Source organism: Amblyomma americanum, chromosome 1 (assembly GCF_052857255.1).
Source record: "Amblyomma americanum isolate KBUSLIRL-KWMA chromosome 1, ASM5285725v1, whole genome shotgun sequence".
In the NCBI taxonomy this organism is placed as follows: domain Eukaryota; kingdom Metazoa; phylum Arthropoda; class Arachnida; order Ixodida; family Ixodidae; genus Amblyomma; species Amblyomma americanum.
In genome coordinates this window covers 295,368,255-295,384,241 of record NC_135497.1, presented here as the reverse complement: position 1 = coordinate 295,384,241, position 15,987 = coordinate 295,368,255, and the positions used below count along the sequence as shown (strand labels likewise).

Sequence of the window (15,987 nt, the reverse complement as noted above, 5' to 3'; positions counted from 1 at the left end):
GAACAGCCACCGCTGCCACGGGTCGCCGACACGGCGGCCCCGTTTGGGGCTGCGGCCCTCCCCTGCCCGCCGCAGACCACCGGCGCGAGGGAGCACACAGCCCGCAATCGCAGTGTGCGGCTACAGAAGGGGCAGGCGGCCACGTGTCATCGTAGAGCGTTTGTTGCGACGGCACGGACACGGGACCCATAAGAACGAAATGAGACCCGCACGATACGAGGAGGGAAGTAATAACAATATCCAAATAGGAAAACACCTACAACTCCACTCGCGCCTAACTGCGAGATGAAAGCAACGAGGTTCGCACGCAACTTTCGCACACTGCCCGAAAAAGCACCCACGAACGTACGCGTGGCGCGAGTGACGACGTGCAGGCCAAACACATCTCGGAAGGGAGAGGGGCTCTCGGGAGCCGGGGGCCGCAGCAGCTTTGTCTGCCCCCATCGAACAAAGACGCGACGGAGCGCCGTCGACGTCGTGACTCGCGCGCGCAGCCAAGCTTGTACACGCGGCTCGGGTAACGGTAGAGCAAGCAGAGCCTTGTCCCCCTTCGGGCCGCTGCTTTTTTACCCCGGCTCCTCCCGACGCACGTCAGCCCCAAGTGTCGTCGTGCGCCAGCGGGGAGCCCCTCCTCGGCTACTGTAGGTCAAGGCACCGCCCGCGCACCGGAACGGGCCCGCGCCGCTCCACTGGACGGAGGGGGGGGGGGGGGGGGGGGAGGCACACACCCGAGTGAGGTGCCTCGGTGCGCGCGCTCTCCCCCACCCAAGGCGATGGCGGTGCCCTTGCGTGGTCATCGCTGCCCACGGGCGAGGAAGCAGCCGTCACTTCTCCAACCGTTGCCACGAATGTGGCGATACCACCTCCAGGCAGCTGTCAAAATGAAATCCGACCCCGTCTTTCGCGGGCGTAAACGGAAATGAATCGCACGACCCACTGTTCGTTTCGACGGCGGGCGACTCTTTCGCACGCCAGATTTGTGCATTTTCGCTTGTGTCGCCGAGGGCAGGCCGCATTTTAGGGGGCGCAGCCTCCGAAACGGCCAAGTGCACAGGAGAGAGATGCGATCGAGAGCTCCACACGTGGCCGCCAGCCGCGCCACGCAAGGGACGCGCGTGACTCGGCCACGGAGGTAGACCGGCGTGCGCACGACATAATTTGGACGTCCGCGCTTCCCGCCAACTCGGGCCCCGGGAGCAGCCGTCGAGGGGCCGGCCTCGATCTACTTGCCCAGCCTGTGCGGCACGGAAGGCGTAGTCGGCCGCTCCAAACTGCGTGCACTGCCCATCAGGACGTCAACATGCGGCACACGCGAAGAGCGCGGGGTGGCCGAGGAACTGTTTTGACAGGACCGGTAATTGCCGCCCACAATGAAAGGTTGCCGCACACAACAGAAATCAGCCAGCAGGCACGCCCAGACAAATAAAATTATCCGCCGTAAACAACGTCCACGCGGGTGAAAATGGCGATTTTTCTTTTACGCGACTGCGTGTGGGCCTCGGGCGATCACGCCAAGCGCGCGTGCAAAGCCGAGTAAAGTTTTCGCCGTAACAAGCAAGCAAAGCCGGAGCCAGGCCCCGCCTTCGAAGTGCGGACGCTGTACAAGGTGGAGCAGCCCCCCCGTCCTTGTGAAGGTGCCCTCGAACCGGACCCCTATTACTACTCGGTTTGTTGCCTTCCCTTCATGCCTGTTTGTGTGCGCGCAGTTGGCTATGTGATAACGAACGATTGATTCTCTGCGGTCGTTACGCGCACCACACAGCTGCTTCCACACTCGGAAACCTTTCGATGAGCGCGTGCATAGGCTCTGCACAGCTGGTTGCTTACGGACAACGCTTACGAAGCGCAGAAAGTTCCCGGACGTAAGCGCAATCGTTGGAGGCGCTGTCATTGCACGCCAGCGCAGTAAGCGCATGCCGACAAACACAATGAAGTTGGAGATTCCCGAAACTTCCAACTCGAATGCCCTGCTTGGAGAATTAAAAAGAGAGATAACACGGAAGGCACCTCTGACGGCGGTACTGCCCGCCTTTCTTTTTTTCGGCCCAACGATGACTACGCACGATCGCACACAAACGCACTGCTTACGCAAGCCCAATAGGAGCACAGCAAGTTGCACTGCCCGCGATCGACAGGGCGTGACATGGTGTTGGTTACTCCGACGTTCTGCGCGAATGATAAAGGGAGAAAAAGCACCGACTACGTCTCCAGGCAACTGCACCAGCGCGCGTCTTCCCCCGACGACTGAAATTTAGTCGGTCGCCAATGAACAGGGAAATTTACATTAATGATATGCGTAATGTTAAGAGACAGGAAGAGGGCAGAGTAGGTGAGGGAACGAACGCGGGCTAACGACACCCTAGTCGAAATAAAGAGGAAGAAATGGGCTCGGGCAGGGCATGCAATGCGAAGGCAAGATAACCCCTGGTCCTTCAGGGTAAATGAGTGGATTCTAAGAGAAGGCAAGCAGGGGGCGGCCGAAATTTAGGTGGACAGACGACAGTGAGAAGTTTGCAGGGATACGGTGGCCGCAGGTGGCCCAATAGGACAGGGTTAATTAGAGAGACATGGCACAGGTCTTGGCCCTGCAGTGGGCGCAGTCAGGCTGATGATGGTGACATCGTCAAACTAACCCGATCAAGGCTCGCAGCAGCGGCGACAATCAATTAAGGGAGTTTCAAACAGGGGCGCGCTTCCCCGCTCGGAGCCTCACGGCGAGTCGGCGCAGACGACCGGGCAGCACCGGACCATGCATGCAGCTGCGGGGGCAGCGTCTCGGTCCGGCGTGCAGCGCTCCAATGACCTCGTTTCTCGGCCGCCGCATCCTTGGCCCGCGCCGGTCCACAACCAGAATAGGCGCCGGCGTGGATCAGATGCGGGCCGTCCGTGTCCGAGGGGAGGGTGAGACGCGCGCACAGGCCGCTCCAGCTGACCGTGCCCTTGCCGCGCCCCCGCCCCGCGTCATCGCCGCCCCAGTGGACACGTCGCCCGGTTGCCGGTGGCCGATTTCCCGCTGTGAGCACAGCTCGTGAACGAAGGCACGTCTGCGCCACTGAACTTGGCTGCTCGTCCGCCACACTCGCGACGCGCTAGGAACGGTGCTGCGGTTAGCACCACGATGCATGGGCGCTGGCCCTGGAAGTCAAATCATACCCTGACGAGATCGGGCACGCGTCAGTCGGAAGGCTTCCTGCGTGGGAGGACGGATGACGGTTTTTTCATCACGTGCTACACACTCAGAACGCGCAGACGCACTTCCCCCCTACACCATTACCGGCGGCACATACCGCACCGAACGGTAATCGCTTGAAATTTTCCTTTTACGCCTTTCCCACAATGCGAACGCAGAAACAAAAAGTATAGCAGTTAGCGAGATTGCTGAACCAACAAGGTGTAGCTGGCAGCCTACGTTGGTTTAGTTGGTTTATGGCGATTTAACGTTCCAAAGCGACTCGGGGACGCCGTAGTGAAGGGCTCCGGGTCTTTGGGACAGCAGCCGAGCGCCATAACCACTCAGCCACCGCGGCGGCGCTGGCAGCCAACGTCCAAGGGAAATGGGTATGCATTTTATATTGGTTAAGAGCAATTATACCCGCGCTAAGGGATAGGCTCGAAAAAGGGAACTAAAGGCAGTGCAGAGTGTAATGGAAACGAAAATGACAAGCACAATATTAATAAGCCTGGAGCACTGACCCTGTGCGGGACTCGTAATGCGCACAGAGGGTAAACGGCGGTCTTTGATGGACTCGACACCGAGGGAAAAGAAAAGTGGCAGACAGCGACAAGGGTGGAATGGTGAGGTAATAGGGCGGCCGCCGCTGCATCAAGGCAAGGCAAACTGGCGATCACTGCGAGAGGTGTCTTTTCTAGAGGGCTGATGATGCGAACAGCAATTACGCATTCACAGGAAACGCCATACACAGTTGTCAAATTGTGTTCATCTAACACACCCCTCACCCAGTGTGTGTCAGCATGTCTTCCCCACGCCACCCGCAACCTCACGCCTGCCCTGCAGGACCGTAGTTTTAGCAAGCGCCCACGCGGCGGGGCCTACTTCCACCACACTCAAGTTAGTGTCAGTGCAGCTAGGGCATCCTTCATGGTCATGCGACGAATTGCGAAATAAAAGCAAAAAAAAAAACGAGGCTTCGGTGCCGCTTTCATGGCAGTCTTAACCAGCGAGAGTGCCTGAAGAAAAGCGGCCTATAGCATTAATACCACGTGGAAACCAAACAATGGAAGGGCCTTCCTGAAAAACTGCGCCCGCGGAAAGATCAGGGGCGTCCAAAAGTGCGGCCGAATCAACGCGGAGCATCGGAGTGAGCCTGCGTGGAGCCCACTTTTCTTCCACGCGAGAAGGCGAAAGCGAACGCCCTTAAAGACGACTGCGCAAGCGCACTTGAACAGACAAAGGAGAAAATGACAGAGTCCGTAGGCACGCGGACCCCGCTGGGCGGAAACTGACATCCCACGCTCGGAGAGACGGGCTGGACTCGACCATCCCACTCGGATCCCAGTCGGTATTCAACGCGATCGTGTTCACTCGAAGCTTCCACCCGCGACACCGGGCCCCCGGATTATGCCCATTCCACGGGCACCGTGGCTGCAGAAATTATTTTAGCACCCCCCCCCCCCCCCCCCAACATTTCCTGCAGGCGAAGCGGGGGCGTCCTTTCGAAGCTGCGCACAACACAGGCGCTTCGCAAGATGGTGCCTGCATTGTTGACGGCACCGAAGGCGCAGCGCGAACGCTGCCTCCCCACAAAGCCCACAGTGCGTCGGAGGAGCCGAAGCGGTGGTTAGCACCAACCTGACAGCGAGGAGTGTCCTTTCATTAACGCTGGGAATTGCGATCGGAACCAGCGCGACAAACTAACTTGTATACGGCGGCACCAAGCCCATCAGGTGACCTATTGGAACTTGATTCTTCTATGGCTATTTCAATTTCTGTCCAACTTACAGGTCTTGTCGACCACCAGCTTGACGTCAGCATCCGCGATGTGTTGACAACAGCGCTCACTGTGAACGGCGGCAGGGATACCGTTGGCGACAGCACGCTGCAGGAACGGTGCTAGCGCGGCGCCAGCCGAGCGAGACCAACCTGCTGGTCGGCGGCCAGGCGGGGTCCGGGGCTGGCGGCGGGCCGTCGGCAAAGGGGGCAGCGTGACGGGGCTGCCGTTCCTCTCGAGCGGGCAGACGAGCGGCGCCGCGACGTGACACAGGCGACTCATGCGGCGGCGCGAGCACTGCGAGCGCGTCAGCCCGAGACGCAGCCGATCGGCTTTGTATCTCGCCCGCGGAGAGCGCGGGAGAGGGAACGGCCCGAGAAACCACAACAACACTGCCGCCGCGTCATTGAATCCGCGACGGCAACGACCCTGCCCGCCACTGCCGAGGCCCCCAACCTCCCCGACCCGCGGCCTGGCCTCGGGCCAGCGTCGCCCGCGCGTGACCTCTGAGCCGACGGCCTCGATCCGACAGCGCTGCTCTGGCACGATGCGGGACCCGCTCGTTCCGACGACTCATACCTATTCACGGTGTGCGGAGAAAAATGGCGTCGCTGATGAGAGATGCGACGGCCCACAGCTACTATCACAGCTTCAAGGCCACACCCAAAGTCTCCATCCAGGTGTCTCCCATTTGTTGTCAAACCAAAGACACACTGCGGCGGATTACGCTGGTACTTGAAGCCTGAACAGGTTCCAAGTCGGCGCAGCGGTGGCGACGCGGGACGAGGGGCCCCAATCACGCGCGACTGCCACACCGAGCCACGCCTGCGTGGTTGGTGTGCGAGAACGGCACTCGAACCACAAATTTTGTTTGCTTGCAGTGTTTGTCCACAGTTGTTAACTTCTACTACAATGCTTCAAAATTACCTTTAAAAAAGCGTCCGTCTAGCGAACAGAACGCTAAAGGCCGTTAAAGCGCATGCCGCGGAGAAATAAATACCTCTGGCGTATGACTTCGCTAACTATTTAGCGTTCGCTAAATTTGTGTTATCGTAAACATCACAAGTCCATCTGCGAACACAACGAATTTCAAGACGAAAAACAAAGTATAATTCGCTTTCCTTTTCCCCGATAACAAAAGGCAGCAACTGCCGGTGGTAATAGGTTTGATTAAGCACGCAAAAAAAAAAAAAAACAGCGATGAAACTAGCGTGCGGGGAGGGCGTACCTCGCGCAGAAGGTTCACGTCACGATGCGTGCGATCCAATGGTGGAACGGCCTGCCGTTGACACAGCTCGGGATACGCGGGCACGACGCCCGAAGCAGCGGCATCTTCGGCGGCCGACGGCAGAGGCTTGCGGCGCGGTCACTGACCCCCCCCCCCCCCCTTCGGCTGTTTACAAACAGTACTACCGGGCCGGATAGAGAACCGCCTGGCAGCTGCCCAAGAACGAACCCGACCTTCGCACGCGTCCCATCGCACCCGGCGCTGTTGGAAAGAGCACCGGCCGGCAGCTGCTGCACTCCAGCACGTCATGAAGAGGCGTCATGCGCTGACGCCCATCCTTAGGCGCCCCGAGCGCGGTGCACTGCACCCCGCGTAGAGCGACGCGAGTGCCGCACGATGGACGCACGATAAATGCGAGTTGAGCCGAACGTCGTGAAGATGGGCCAGTAGCAAAGTGCGGCCCAGTCTTCGTGTCACGTAGTACAGGAACACCAGTGCGGCCAAGCGCGCAAACGCGCGACCACACACACATACGGACGACCCACTCGGGGAGATGCAGCGGCTGCCAAACACGCCAGACAGAACGCCCTACGTCACGCTTCTCTGGCACAGGTGCGCTGCTACAGCACTAAACCGTCGAAACTAAAAACACTTAGCAGAGAGGTTAGCAATAAACTCAGCTCAACGAGTTTCCGGCTTTTTTTTTTTTACTCGCTCGAATAACTCGTAGTTCGAGGGAACAAGTGTTAGGAGCGTTCAGGTGAGAAGCTTTCCATAATCGCGCACAGGGCCGCCTTACAATGCGATTACGATCCGATCTGCCGCTACATCGACACAGGAGAATACGTTAGTTTACAGAAAACAATAAAAGCTTAAACCTCGCAATCGCGCATTCCATCCTTTCAGGGTTGCCTGAGCGCAAGCGACGATACGTGCACGCCGCCTCGTGCACCCCCCCACTCTCCGAGCGAGCCTCGAAGGAGCGCGCTTCGCCGTGCGCCGGGAGTCCTTTCGCGTCATTTATCCAATCTCGCGATGTCGAGGCGCGCACCTGGCGAGCTTCGTCAGAGATGAAGAGGGATCGGAAAGACGGCCATCCATCCGCGCGCATTCGAATGTCGTCGCCCCTCGTCGAATCGGCAGCGGCTCCATCCTTGACACATTTACGCCACGGCGGCTCAAAAAACGCTGGACGAAGATAAACAAGCCGGTGAAGTGATCGAGGGAGGGGGAAGAGAGAAAAAAAAAAGAAGCGGGAATTGCGCAGCCACCTTCCTCCTCTTCAGCCAAGAGGCACGCGAATGCACTAAAGAGGGGGTAAGCACCGATCCACGATGACGATGTCGTTGCGGCGGACGCAGAGAACGGGCGCAGCCAAACTTGCTGACGTCACCCCAGAGAGTGAAGACAAAGGACACTATCCCCAGCGCGGCACTCCAGCACAGCCCTCGAACTGCACGTTACGGAAGACGGAAAGGCGGCTGCGCGGTTGGCTGCCGCGACCGTGCGTGTCGAATGGGGAAACTATGGCGGCCCAGGTGCTGCCGTCAGCAGACTTGAATGTTACAGGGTACAATGTCGGGCAAAACAGTCTGCGCGTCGCGTTATTGACGCGCTACTGTCACTGCGCAATGATATATATGATGCGCGATAAACACGAAGGTTCCAGCGACAGTAAACGGACCACAGGGAACAGCGCGCGGCCTTTCTCACGCTGCAGTTGGTTGCCCGCCGGAACGCGATCGCGTGTTCGCTGACATTGCGCGCTGCCACCGCGGCGGATTAAGACGGCGGCGCTTTCGTTCCCCGGCTGCGATGTCGTCATAAATCCTAACTGCCCGTAACTACCGGAGGCGGGGGAACGCAGCTGCACGAACTGCCGGCTGGCGAGTGAGCGAAATTTGAATAAACACGTCGTTATGCAAATGCCTACCGACCGAGTTTTGCGAGGAAATCTCGGGGCAATCCGACCAACACCGAAGAGAACGACACAGCACTGCCAGCTAGCGCTGCACGCGGTTGTGTTCCCGGCACATACGGGCATACGAGTCGCGGTTCGTTAAGTGCTGCTCTCGACAAACTCCCCAGACCACGCTCATTCTGCTTTCGAAATCAGGCCGGCTCGCTTGTGTCACGCAACTGCGAAACGGAAAGTGTAACTATTATCTACAATCCGCCACCGCTGATACAGCACCGTTCCCGCCTGCATTCCCAGCCGCCCGTCAGATTGTCTAGCACTTGGCCGAAATCATTCACTACGCTTTTTCCCACAGACAATGCGGCGTGAAAGACAAGGCGGCCCGCAAATACGTATACGGTGTCACAGACATATGCGCCCGCAGGATACGTCGAGGGTGCATCCCGCTCTTAATTGTCCCGAGGCCGCTCTCCGGAAGAGGATCACAACATAAGGCTCCGGCAGTGCCTCTACCGCCATGCGCGGCTAGTGCTCTCTGGTAGTATACGGCAGCGCTACATGGTGACGGTGCGGCCATGACTCTCCAGCGTTGTCCACTGGAAACGGGTAAATATGACGGCGGCCGGCCTATTTGCGGGCCGCCCCAATAGCCGGTGTTTCTCCGCACAAAGGAGGACAGCGGCTTCCCTCCCCAAGCTTTGGCGCGCGCCATTCCTTCGAGAGAGGAAACTGGAGCTCCACAACGACGGGGCGTGCGAGGCCGCCGCAGCGACGAACAGGATCCACGCAGCGGAGAGGAAACACGCGTCCCCTTGGACTGTCCTACATGGGCGGAGAAAGCCCGGACTTCGCGCACGCCGGCGCGTGCTTTTCGCAAAGGCGCTCAGTTCGCTTCAGGTCCAGCCACATTCTTGCTCAGTGTTCCGTTTAAAGGGACGCTGAAGACTGCTCTGTCCATTTACCGGGCAACAAAAAAATGATTCGCTGGTTCTTTGCGGCTACGTTGACGCTTGTCCGGCCGAGAAAATTGGATTTAAACATCTTCCCGCCAGTCGCGTGTCGTCCGCACCGAAGAGGAGGGGCAAGTGACTGGCAGTGCGCCGTAGCCTGAGATGCGCGCACCAAAATCTGTGTCGACGCACGCATTTTACCTGCGAAATCGGCCGGGGGTGGCGACACCTGTGTTTCGTTTTACAGCGACAGCCATTAAGGGCCCGTTCCTCGGTTTCGTGTCGGTGTTGTCGGATACGACTGAAGTCTCCAGTGAAGCTCCGCCCACATTCAGGACCATCGCACAGAATTTCTCCGCGACAAAAAAGTAGTCTGTTGTTAAAACTTTCCTTGCAAATTAAAGAGGCCAATCAAGAAAAAAAATTATAAGCTCTAGAATTTTGATACCTGGCTTGTTTAATGAAGCGAAACCTTAAAAAACTGATTTCGTTTACTGTTGTGATTTGCTCGAGGATAATGCAGGACGCCGCAGGCCACGACCCAGTGTTAACTGCTGTTTTTTTAAGGTGTATACGGTGTAGTAGTAGTAGTAGTAGTAGTAGTATGGTTTGGTTTATGGGAGTTTAACATCTCAAAGCGACTAAGGCTATGAGGGACGCCGTAGTGAAGGGCTTCGGAAATGTTGACCACCTGGGGTTCTTTAACGTGCGGTGACATCGCACAGTACACGGGTCACGGCAGCTGCAGAACAGCTGCCAGAGCCATATCTTGTAGTTGGAGACTAACTCAAAAAGTGGTTTTTGAAAACTGGTCGTTGAGGAAGAGAAATGGCACAGTACCCGTCTCACATCTCGGTTCTAGAAATGTTTCTAAATGATGCCCTGTAACTTAGGTGCGGCGCATGATGTATAAACAAATTGTGATTGCTTTAAAATGAAGGACAACGACTACAACAGCTTCATGTGTGGTTTTAAGCTCGATTTCGCGGATTGCAACACCAGTCTGGATGACAGCAGCAACACCTCCCGAGAGCTTACTCGCTTGCTCTGTCACATCGAAAGACTTTATACTTCTTAAAAATGTTTAGAACCTAAGTTAGTTTCCTGTAAGCATAAGGCCATCGCTGAAAGCGAATTTAATACCACTGCAGCTTTTTAGAAGTCCCCGGCAGTTCCAATCGATGAGTTACGGGGGTGCAGTTAAACACCTATGTTCCCGCGGTTTCGAGGGTCCCGTTATTGGTGTCTTCTCTTTTTCGCTTAAGAAAAATGTGCTGCCGCTGCAGCGGGGGCAAGCTCGGAGTTGCCTCCATCGCCTCACTAGAGGCTCTGGAGGCCCGAGGAGAACCTGCGAGTGTACGGTTTACCGGCCTCGACCCATTGGGGGCTGCCGACTGAGCCGACGGGCCCTTTTTCGGAGGTGGCAGAGCAGTCTTCACTGCGTTTGCCCGGGGCGTGGTGCCCCGCCCCATCCCAACACATTGGCGAAATTTGGTTTTGCTGTGAATTGGAATTTTGAGGATAGTCATGCTTCTAGATAAGTTATGTTTTCCTTTGTCTTTATAGTGATCTCTTTTTTCTGTCTTCCAAGATGCAGACGAACTCGAGCAAGAGTGGTGGTCCCCTTCACATACTGCGCACGGCGGTGCAGCGTTGCAGTCCTCGGACTGGTGATCATTTGATGCACATCTGGCACCGGTCTGGCGGCCGTGACAACTCTGGGACTCATGGTCCAACCTGACACTTGAAGCACCGTCTGTGATTTGGGATGTATGGTCGCAGTTATTCTCATACATCCTACTGCTATGGCTTCCGGAAGTTGACTGGAGGCAAATGTGAGTGCTTTGTGGGTATCTCCTTATCGTCTTTACAGATTTTTATTCAGTGGACATGAGTGACGTTTTGGTCCTTGAGGCCCCCCAACAGTTCCCCGGTGAGTGTGAGGAAATCGTGTTCAGAAAGCCACATTTCCCCGTGTTTAGGGATCGATAAGCGATGATGTACAGAGTTATATCTGCAGAGGTTGCAATGTTCGGGAGTTTCGAATATTTTGTCACGGATCTGGACGAGTAGGCCGCCGCTCGCCTTCGTCACCTTGTAGCCAATACCAAAGGCATCAGTAAGAGATTTAGAGACAATGAATGGAGGTATTTTCGTGGCTGGTTTGTCCGATTGGTCACTATGCATCGCCTGGTACCTTGGGAAAACTTTTGTTTTTTGGAGAAAGCGAGCAGTAACTTCGGTCCGCCCTCTTTTTTGGGGGCGATCATTTGTTGAAGAGATGCCATAAAGAATGCGTGTTGCGGCCACGACGTCAGCCGCCCAGCAAGGAACCCAACTAGAGGACGGGACAGGAACTTGCAAGCAAGTTCTGCCTACGCCGGCCGTACATCTAAACTATAACCTAATATGGCGTAACACGGCAGTTAGCCGCACGAGGTTAACCCCAGCCGCCAGGAAAAAAAAGGAGAAACCGTGAATGGAGGTGCAGTCTACGGGAAGCTGGGGCCAAAGTAGGTGTGTTGCCTCCGCCGAGGGTCCTTGTGTGGCCCGGACAAACCCCGGCCACACACGACTAAGAGTGGGCGCTCGGGTCCGTGATGGCGCACGTGTCCACCAACACCCCCCCCCCCCCCCCCCCCCCCCCCCCCCAGTTCCTGCGGATGCTCGAGAAGCCGTGGCATCGCAACTCACCATCCCCTGCATGTCGCAGATGCCGCTGCGGGGTTCTTTCCTTTAGGGTCTATGGCCCAGCACATGTGCGAAACGCACCGCGGTGTCGGACAAGTGCCGCATCGCTCGACAAACGCAGCTATCCAGACTCTTGCGACACGGCGGTGAAAACGCAGCTGCCCCGTGTTTCGTTTCCCGTCGCGTTGCTCACCCGCATAACAATCGCTGCTCGACAGGTCAGCGTGGGACTTCTCCACTGCGATACACTAACGATGCCGACGCCACCTGGCCTACACAGACTGTGCGATATATGCAGCTATCGCCGTCACATTTCGGGTAGGGGGGGTGTGTGCCTGCTCTGAACCCGCTGCGCGCTCTGCGGCGAAATTCGAAAGGGCAAACGAGATCCGCGCGAAGGTTTGCCCCCGAGCGACGAAAAGGGGGAGCCGGGGGGGAGGGGGGGGGGGGGGGGTGGGGGGGCAGTGGGAAACTTCCAAAATTTCCTGCCAGGCACGTCGGTACACACCGCAGCCCCGGATTCCCGGTCACGTCGTCGCCCCTTCGTTCAATGGCACACGCTCATTCCAGGCCGGCTTTTCACCGGTGCGCCCCCTTCGCCAGGCGGTGATGCGATAACGCGGGACGTACACATTTGGCCAGAGCCCAACTCGCCGGCCTCCATCGTCCCTCGCCAGCCCCTCCGCGCAAGAGTGCGCCCCGATGAGAGAATTCGGGAGACGGCGGCCGAAGGAACGCGAGATAAAAAACGGGTCCGCGTCATTATTTCGCGTTCGACTCTGCGAGGCAGGCACAGCAAAGCATTTTGGCCACGCGATGTGCCCGACGACGGAAAGGTCGTTACCGAGTTCCGATGCGCCCCGCAAGAGAAACGTTTCCGGCTAGAGCTCCGCCCGATGAACATGCGATACATAACAGCCATATCTCAGATGCTGCTTTTCTTCCCCCCCCCCCCCCCCCCCCCCCATTGCGACGAGGTCCCGGAGACTGAAGAACACAACTTCCACTCGATACGGAACGGGCGATCAGGCTCATCGAAAGGCTCCGTAATAGCGCAGCCGACTGCTGTAAACGTGGCCTCGACCAGTGAGCTGTTCGTTGAATTCGATCGCTAGCGAACGTCCTCACCACCGCCCATGTAAGATCTCCCGCCCTCCCTCGATCCGACTGCGGCCGCACGGGGCATCAGTGACGAACAGTGAGCGCGGCAATTCTTTAACGATGTGGGCTCGCATTAAAACCTCGCTATCATCGCAAGCCTCAGTGTCGCGTTCCGAGGCGCTCTACGCGTCCACTATACCGACAGCGTCCTGCCGATGCCTACCAGTTCACACGGCAACGCGTAGACTGGCAGTCCACGTACACAGTCGTAAGCAACATGAGCGGGAACAAGAACTTTCAGTTTATTTCTCGACTAGATTTGGGAACGACTTTTGGATAACATACGCCAAGATGAAAACTATAGTTAGAAAGCAGAAGAAAAGTGTCTGTCCCTTTTTCGCAGTGCTCCCAACTGCACGTCCCACTGCACAGTAGTGTTACCCACTGACACCCACCAGGGGACGTGACCGACGGTCGAGATGCAATGCCTCCAGTGCTCGGCCCAAGCGGAATGCGCACAAGTGCAGCGCGACTTTTCGGTCAGTCAAACGGCGCTTCCTCTGCAGTGCCCAGCGCGCAGCGAGCACGCCAACTCCTGCGACCACTCACGCGGGCAGAATGCGCGGGCGTCGCGCCCAGAATATGGGGACATCGTTAGTTGTTTGGCGGCGGGCCACGGGCAAATAACCCTACGACAGCTCACTCACGATGAAAACACCGAGTCTCGAATTCATTTCCGCCCGGAAACTGGCGGCTGGTTGCGGCCGCGATCGTGGTAGTAGTCCCGCCTTGATCCGCGCATAAGATGAAATTCCCCGATTCGTATCGGTTAGCGAGGCGGTGCATTCGTGCTGTGCGGTTTCAGAAGAGCTGGCACTTTTCTTAGACGCTGATCTTACAGCTGAATTCTCGCGGTAGGTAAGAACCCTCGGAAGTCACTCGCGGCATCTCGCGCAATTAACTAGCGGCTCGTTCTGGACTGCCGCACCCTATAGTTCCCTGCAGCGTGGGTGGGCCCTCAGAACGAAAAAAAAGCCGCCACCGTATACGCTCGGTGACCGCCTATCCCGGGCTCTCTCCGGTGGGCAGCCATACCTGTACCCAAGAGCGTGGCCGACAAACTGGGTCGAAACGCCGTACGTATTAGCATAGAAGCACGCAGGTGCACCACCGCGTGAAGGCCCCTTCGAGCACCGAGCGGCAGCTTGCCCCACCGCGCTGCGCAGAATGCCGCCGCATAGAGGCCACGGATGTTTCAATCGCTTTGTACGACGGCTGGCGGAATCGTGGACCGATGACCGCGTGAACAGCGTTCGATTCCGCTGAAGCGGGTGATCGGCCGAGACGAGCGGCGCCGCCTTGTGGGCCGCCCGTAATCACGACGCTCACTCCAGCGGAACACCGGCAGTCTCGAGAGGAGGGCCACGCAAAAGGGTGCGCAACGAGGGTGGCACAATGTGAACAGCCACGTGCCAGCCGCAGTCGGAGCGAACATCGCTCCGGGGTCTGTCCGCACTCGGTTTCCTGCTTCTTGCGGCGAACGAAGCGGGCCATTCGAGGTCCGCGGGGCTCTTGCGAAAGCCGCGCCTGCCGGCCCCCACCGCGGTCGCCGTTCGCTTCGATCGGTATCAGCAGCGCGGCATCCATACACACGAGCGCCGACGCACCGCGAAGGCGCTGTCGCATTTGCCTTGCTTGGCCGACAGGGCGACTGCGCTGCCGAAGCCCAAAGCGGGCGCGTAATGAATATGCTCGAGCGAACGCTTTTGCTCCACCGAGTGGCCCCCGCTGGCCCCCTTTTCAAGAAGGGGAAACTAGAGAAGGCGGCGGCACTTGCCCCTCACAGGAGGCGCGCTCCGACCTATGGCGCCGACGGACTGTCATGACGCGGCGGTTAATCCCTAGTGCCTGGTAGTGCGGACCACGGGGGGCTGGCGAGTGCTAGAGGATTAACAATAGTTGAGCCGGACGTCATGAAAATCAGTCGAAGCCATTGGCTGGAGGTCCTCCTTTGGGAGGCACTGCGTTCTTGAGTTGTGGCCGACTATAACAAAGAATCTGGAAGGAGCTGTGCGTATACTGAGAAAAGGCAGCAAGTTTTCTCACGCCTTTAACTGACGACTGGGCCTGGCCCCAGCTCAGCTTGACACAAAAAAAAAAGGGGGGGGGGGGGGGGTACGTGACTAAGAGGGCAAATCGCACAGAAGACAAGACAACCCTCAAGCAAAGTGTTATTGGACGTCGTGGGTTTGGATCCCACCAGCGGCATGAGTAAATACACGGTTAATTTACCACAGATTAACACCCAATTTTTTTCGTTGACGGCTTCTTTGTACGTCCTAACGAGCTACAGCTGCCGTCAGGAGCTCGCAGGGCACGCGTGCGCAGCTAAGGCACAGGGCGGCGCTGGCATCGAGGCATCCTAGTCAGGCATGCACATTCACTCTCCGGCGTGGTTGCGGCAGAGAAGGAATGAAGGCGAATCCAACGCACAGAGTTCGAGCCCGGCTTGGTTTCGAGTGAACACGGAGCCCGCACAGCCGACAGCGCCGCGGCCGCATTACGAGCCGGTTACTTTCCGTCTTCGACGCCTCGGTGCCGTCGATCATCCGAGCCGACAGCCCGACGCCTGCCGATGGACAGCCACTGAGGGCCGCAGGGGATTGATTCAGCCGCGATTACCCTCGCACACGCCCATTTGCGTTTCAACGTTTCAATGCAGCAGCGATGTGCCACGGGGGCTGTGCAAAACCACGCCTGCGTTGTCCTTTTCCCTTCTTCCTCGGGTGCCGCCCCGAAAGCAGGCGACGCGCTTCCGGAAGCCCGCCAAATAGGATTCGCAGCGGCGCCACTTTCACCGGGGCGAGCAGTGTGCGGGACGAAGAGAATTTGCCAAAGTAAACAACGCCAAAACCTTCTCGCAGTGCACACGCAGGATTCAGGGGGGGCTGTCGATGCGCGCCGCGAACAAAGGGTCTCCCTTGGCGGCCAGTGTGACCCAGGAAGAAGAGCGCCCGCGGTTAATACGCGCGCAGATGACGCCGCCACCCATTCGGCACGGCACCAGCGCGCGCCCGTCAGGTCGCGCGTCAACGCGGGGAGCCGGAAGACAGACGCCTGCCCAAAAGAAGTGATTAACTGCCGCCAGCC

At 57.8% G+C, this 15,987-nt stretch overlaps 1 protein-coding gene across 4 annotated transcripts in view; it reads right to left on the bottom strand.

The window, feature by feature from the left end:
* Window positions 1-15,987, bottom strand: part of twin (CCR4-NOT transcription complex subunit 6-like twin) — a 137,511-nt gene that overhangs the window by 55,684 nt on the left and 65,840 nt on the right. Inside the window, exon 1 of one of the 4 annotated variants that reach the window (XM_077649560.1) lies at window positions 4,961-5,246. The exons of the other annotated variants lie outside the window; for them this stretch is intronic. Coding sequence (XP_077505686.1) covers window positions 4,961-5,231 — 271 coding nt within the window. The 5' untranslated portion in view covers window positions 5,232-5,246. Of the gene's footprint in view, window positions 1-4,960; window positions 5,247-15,987 lie in introns of those variants that run through there. 4 annotated transcript variants of the gene reach the window in all.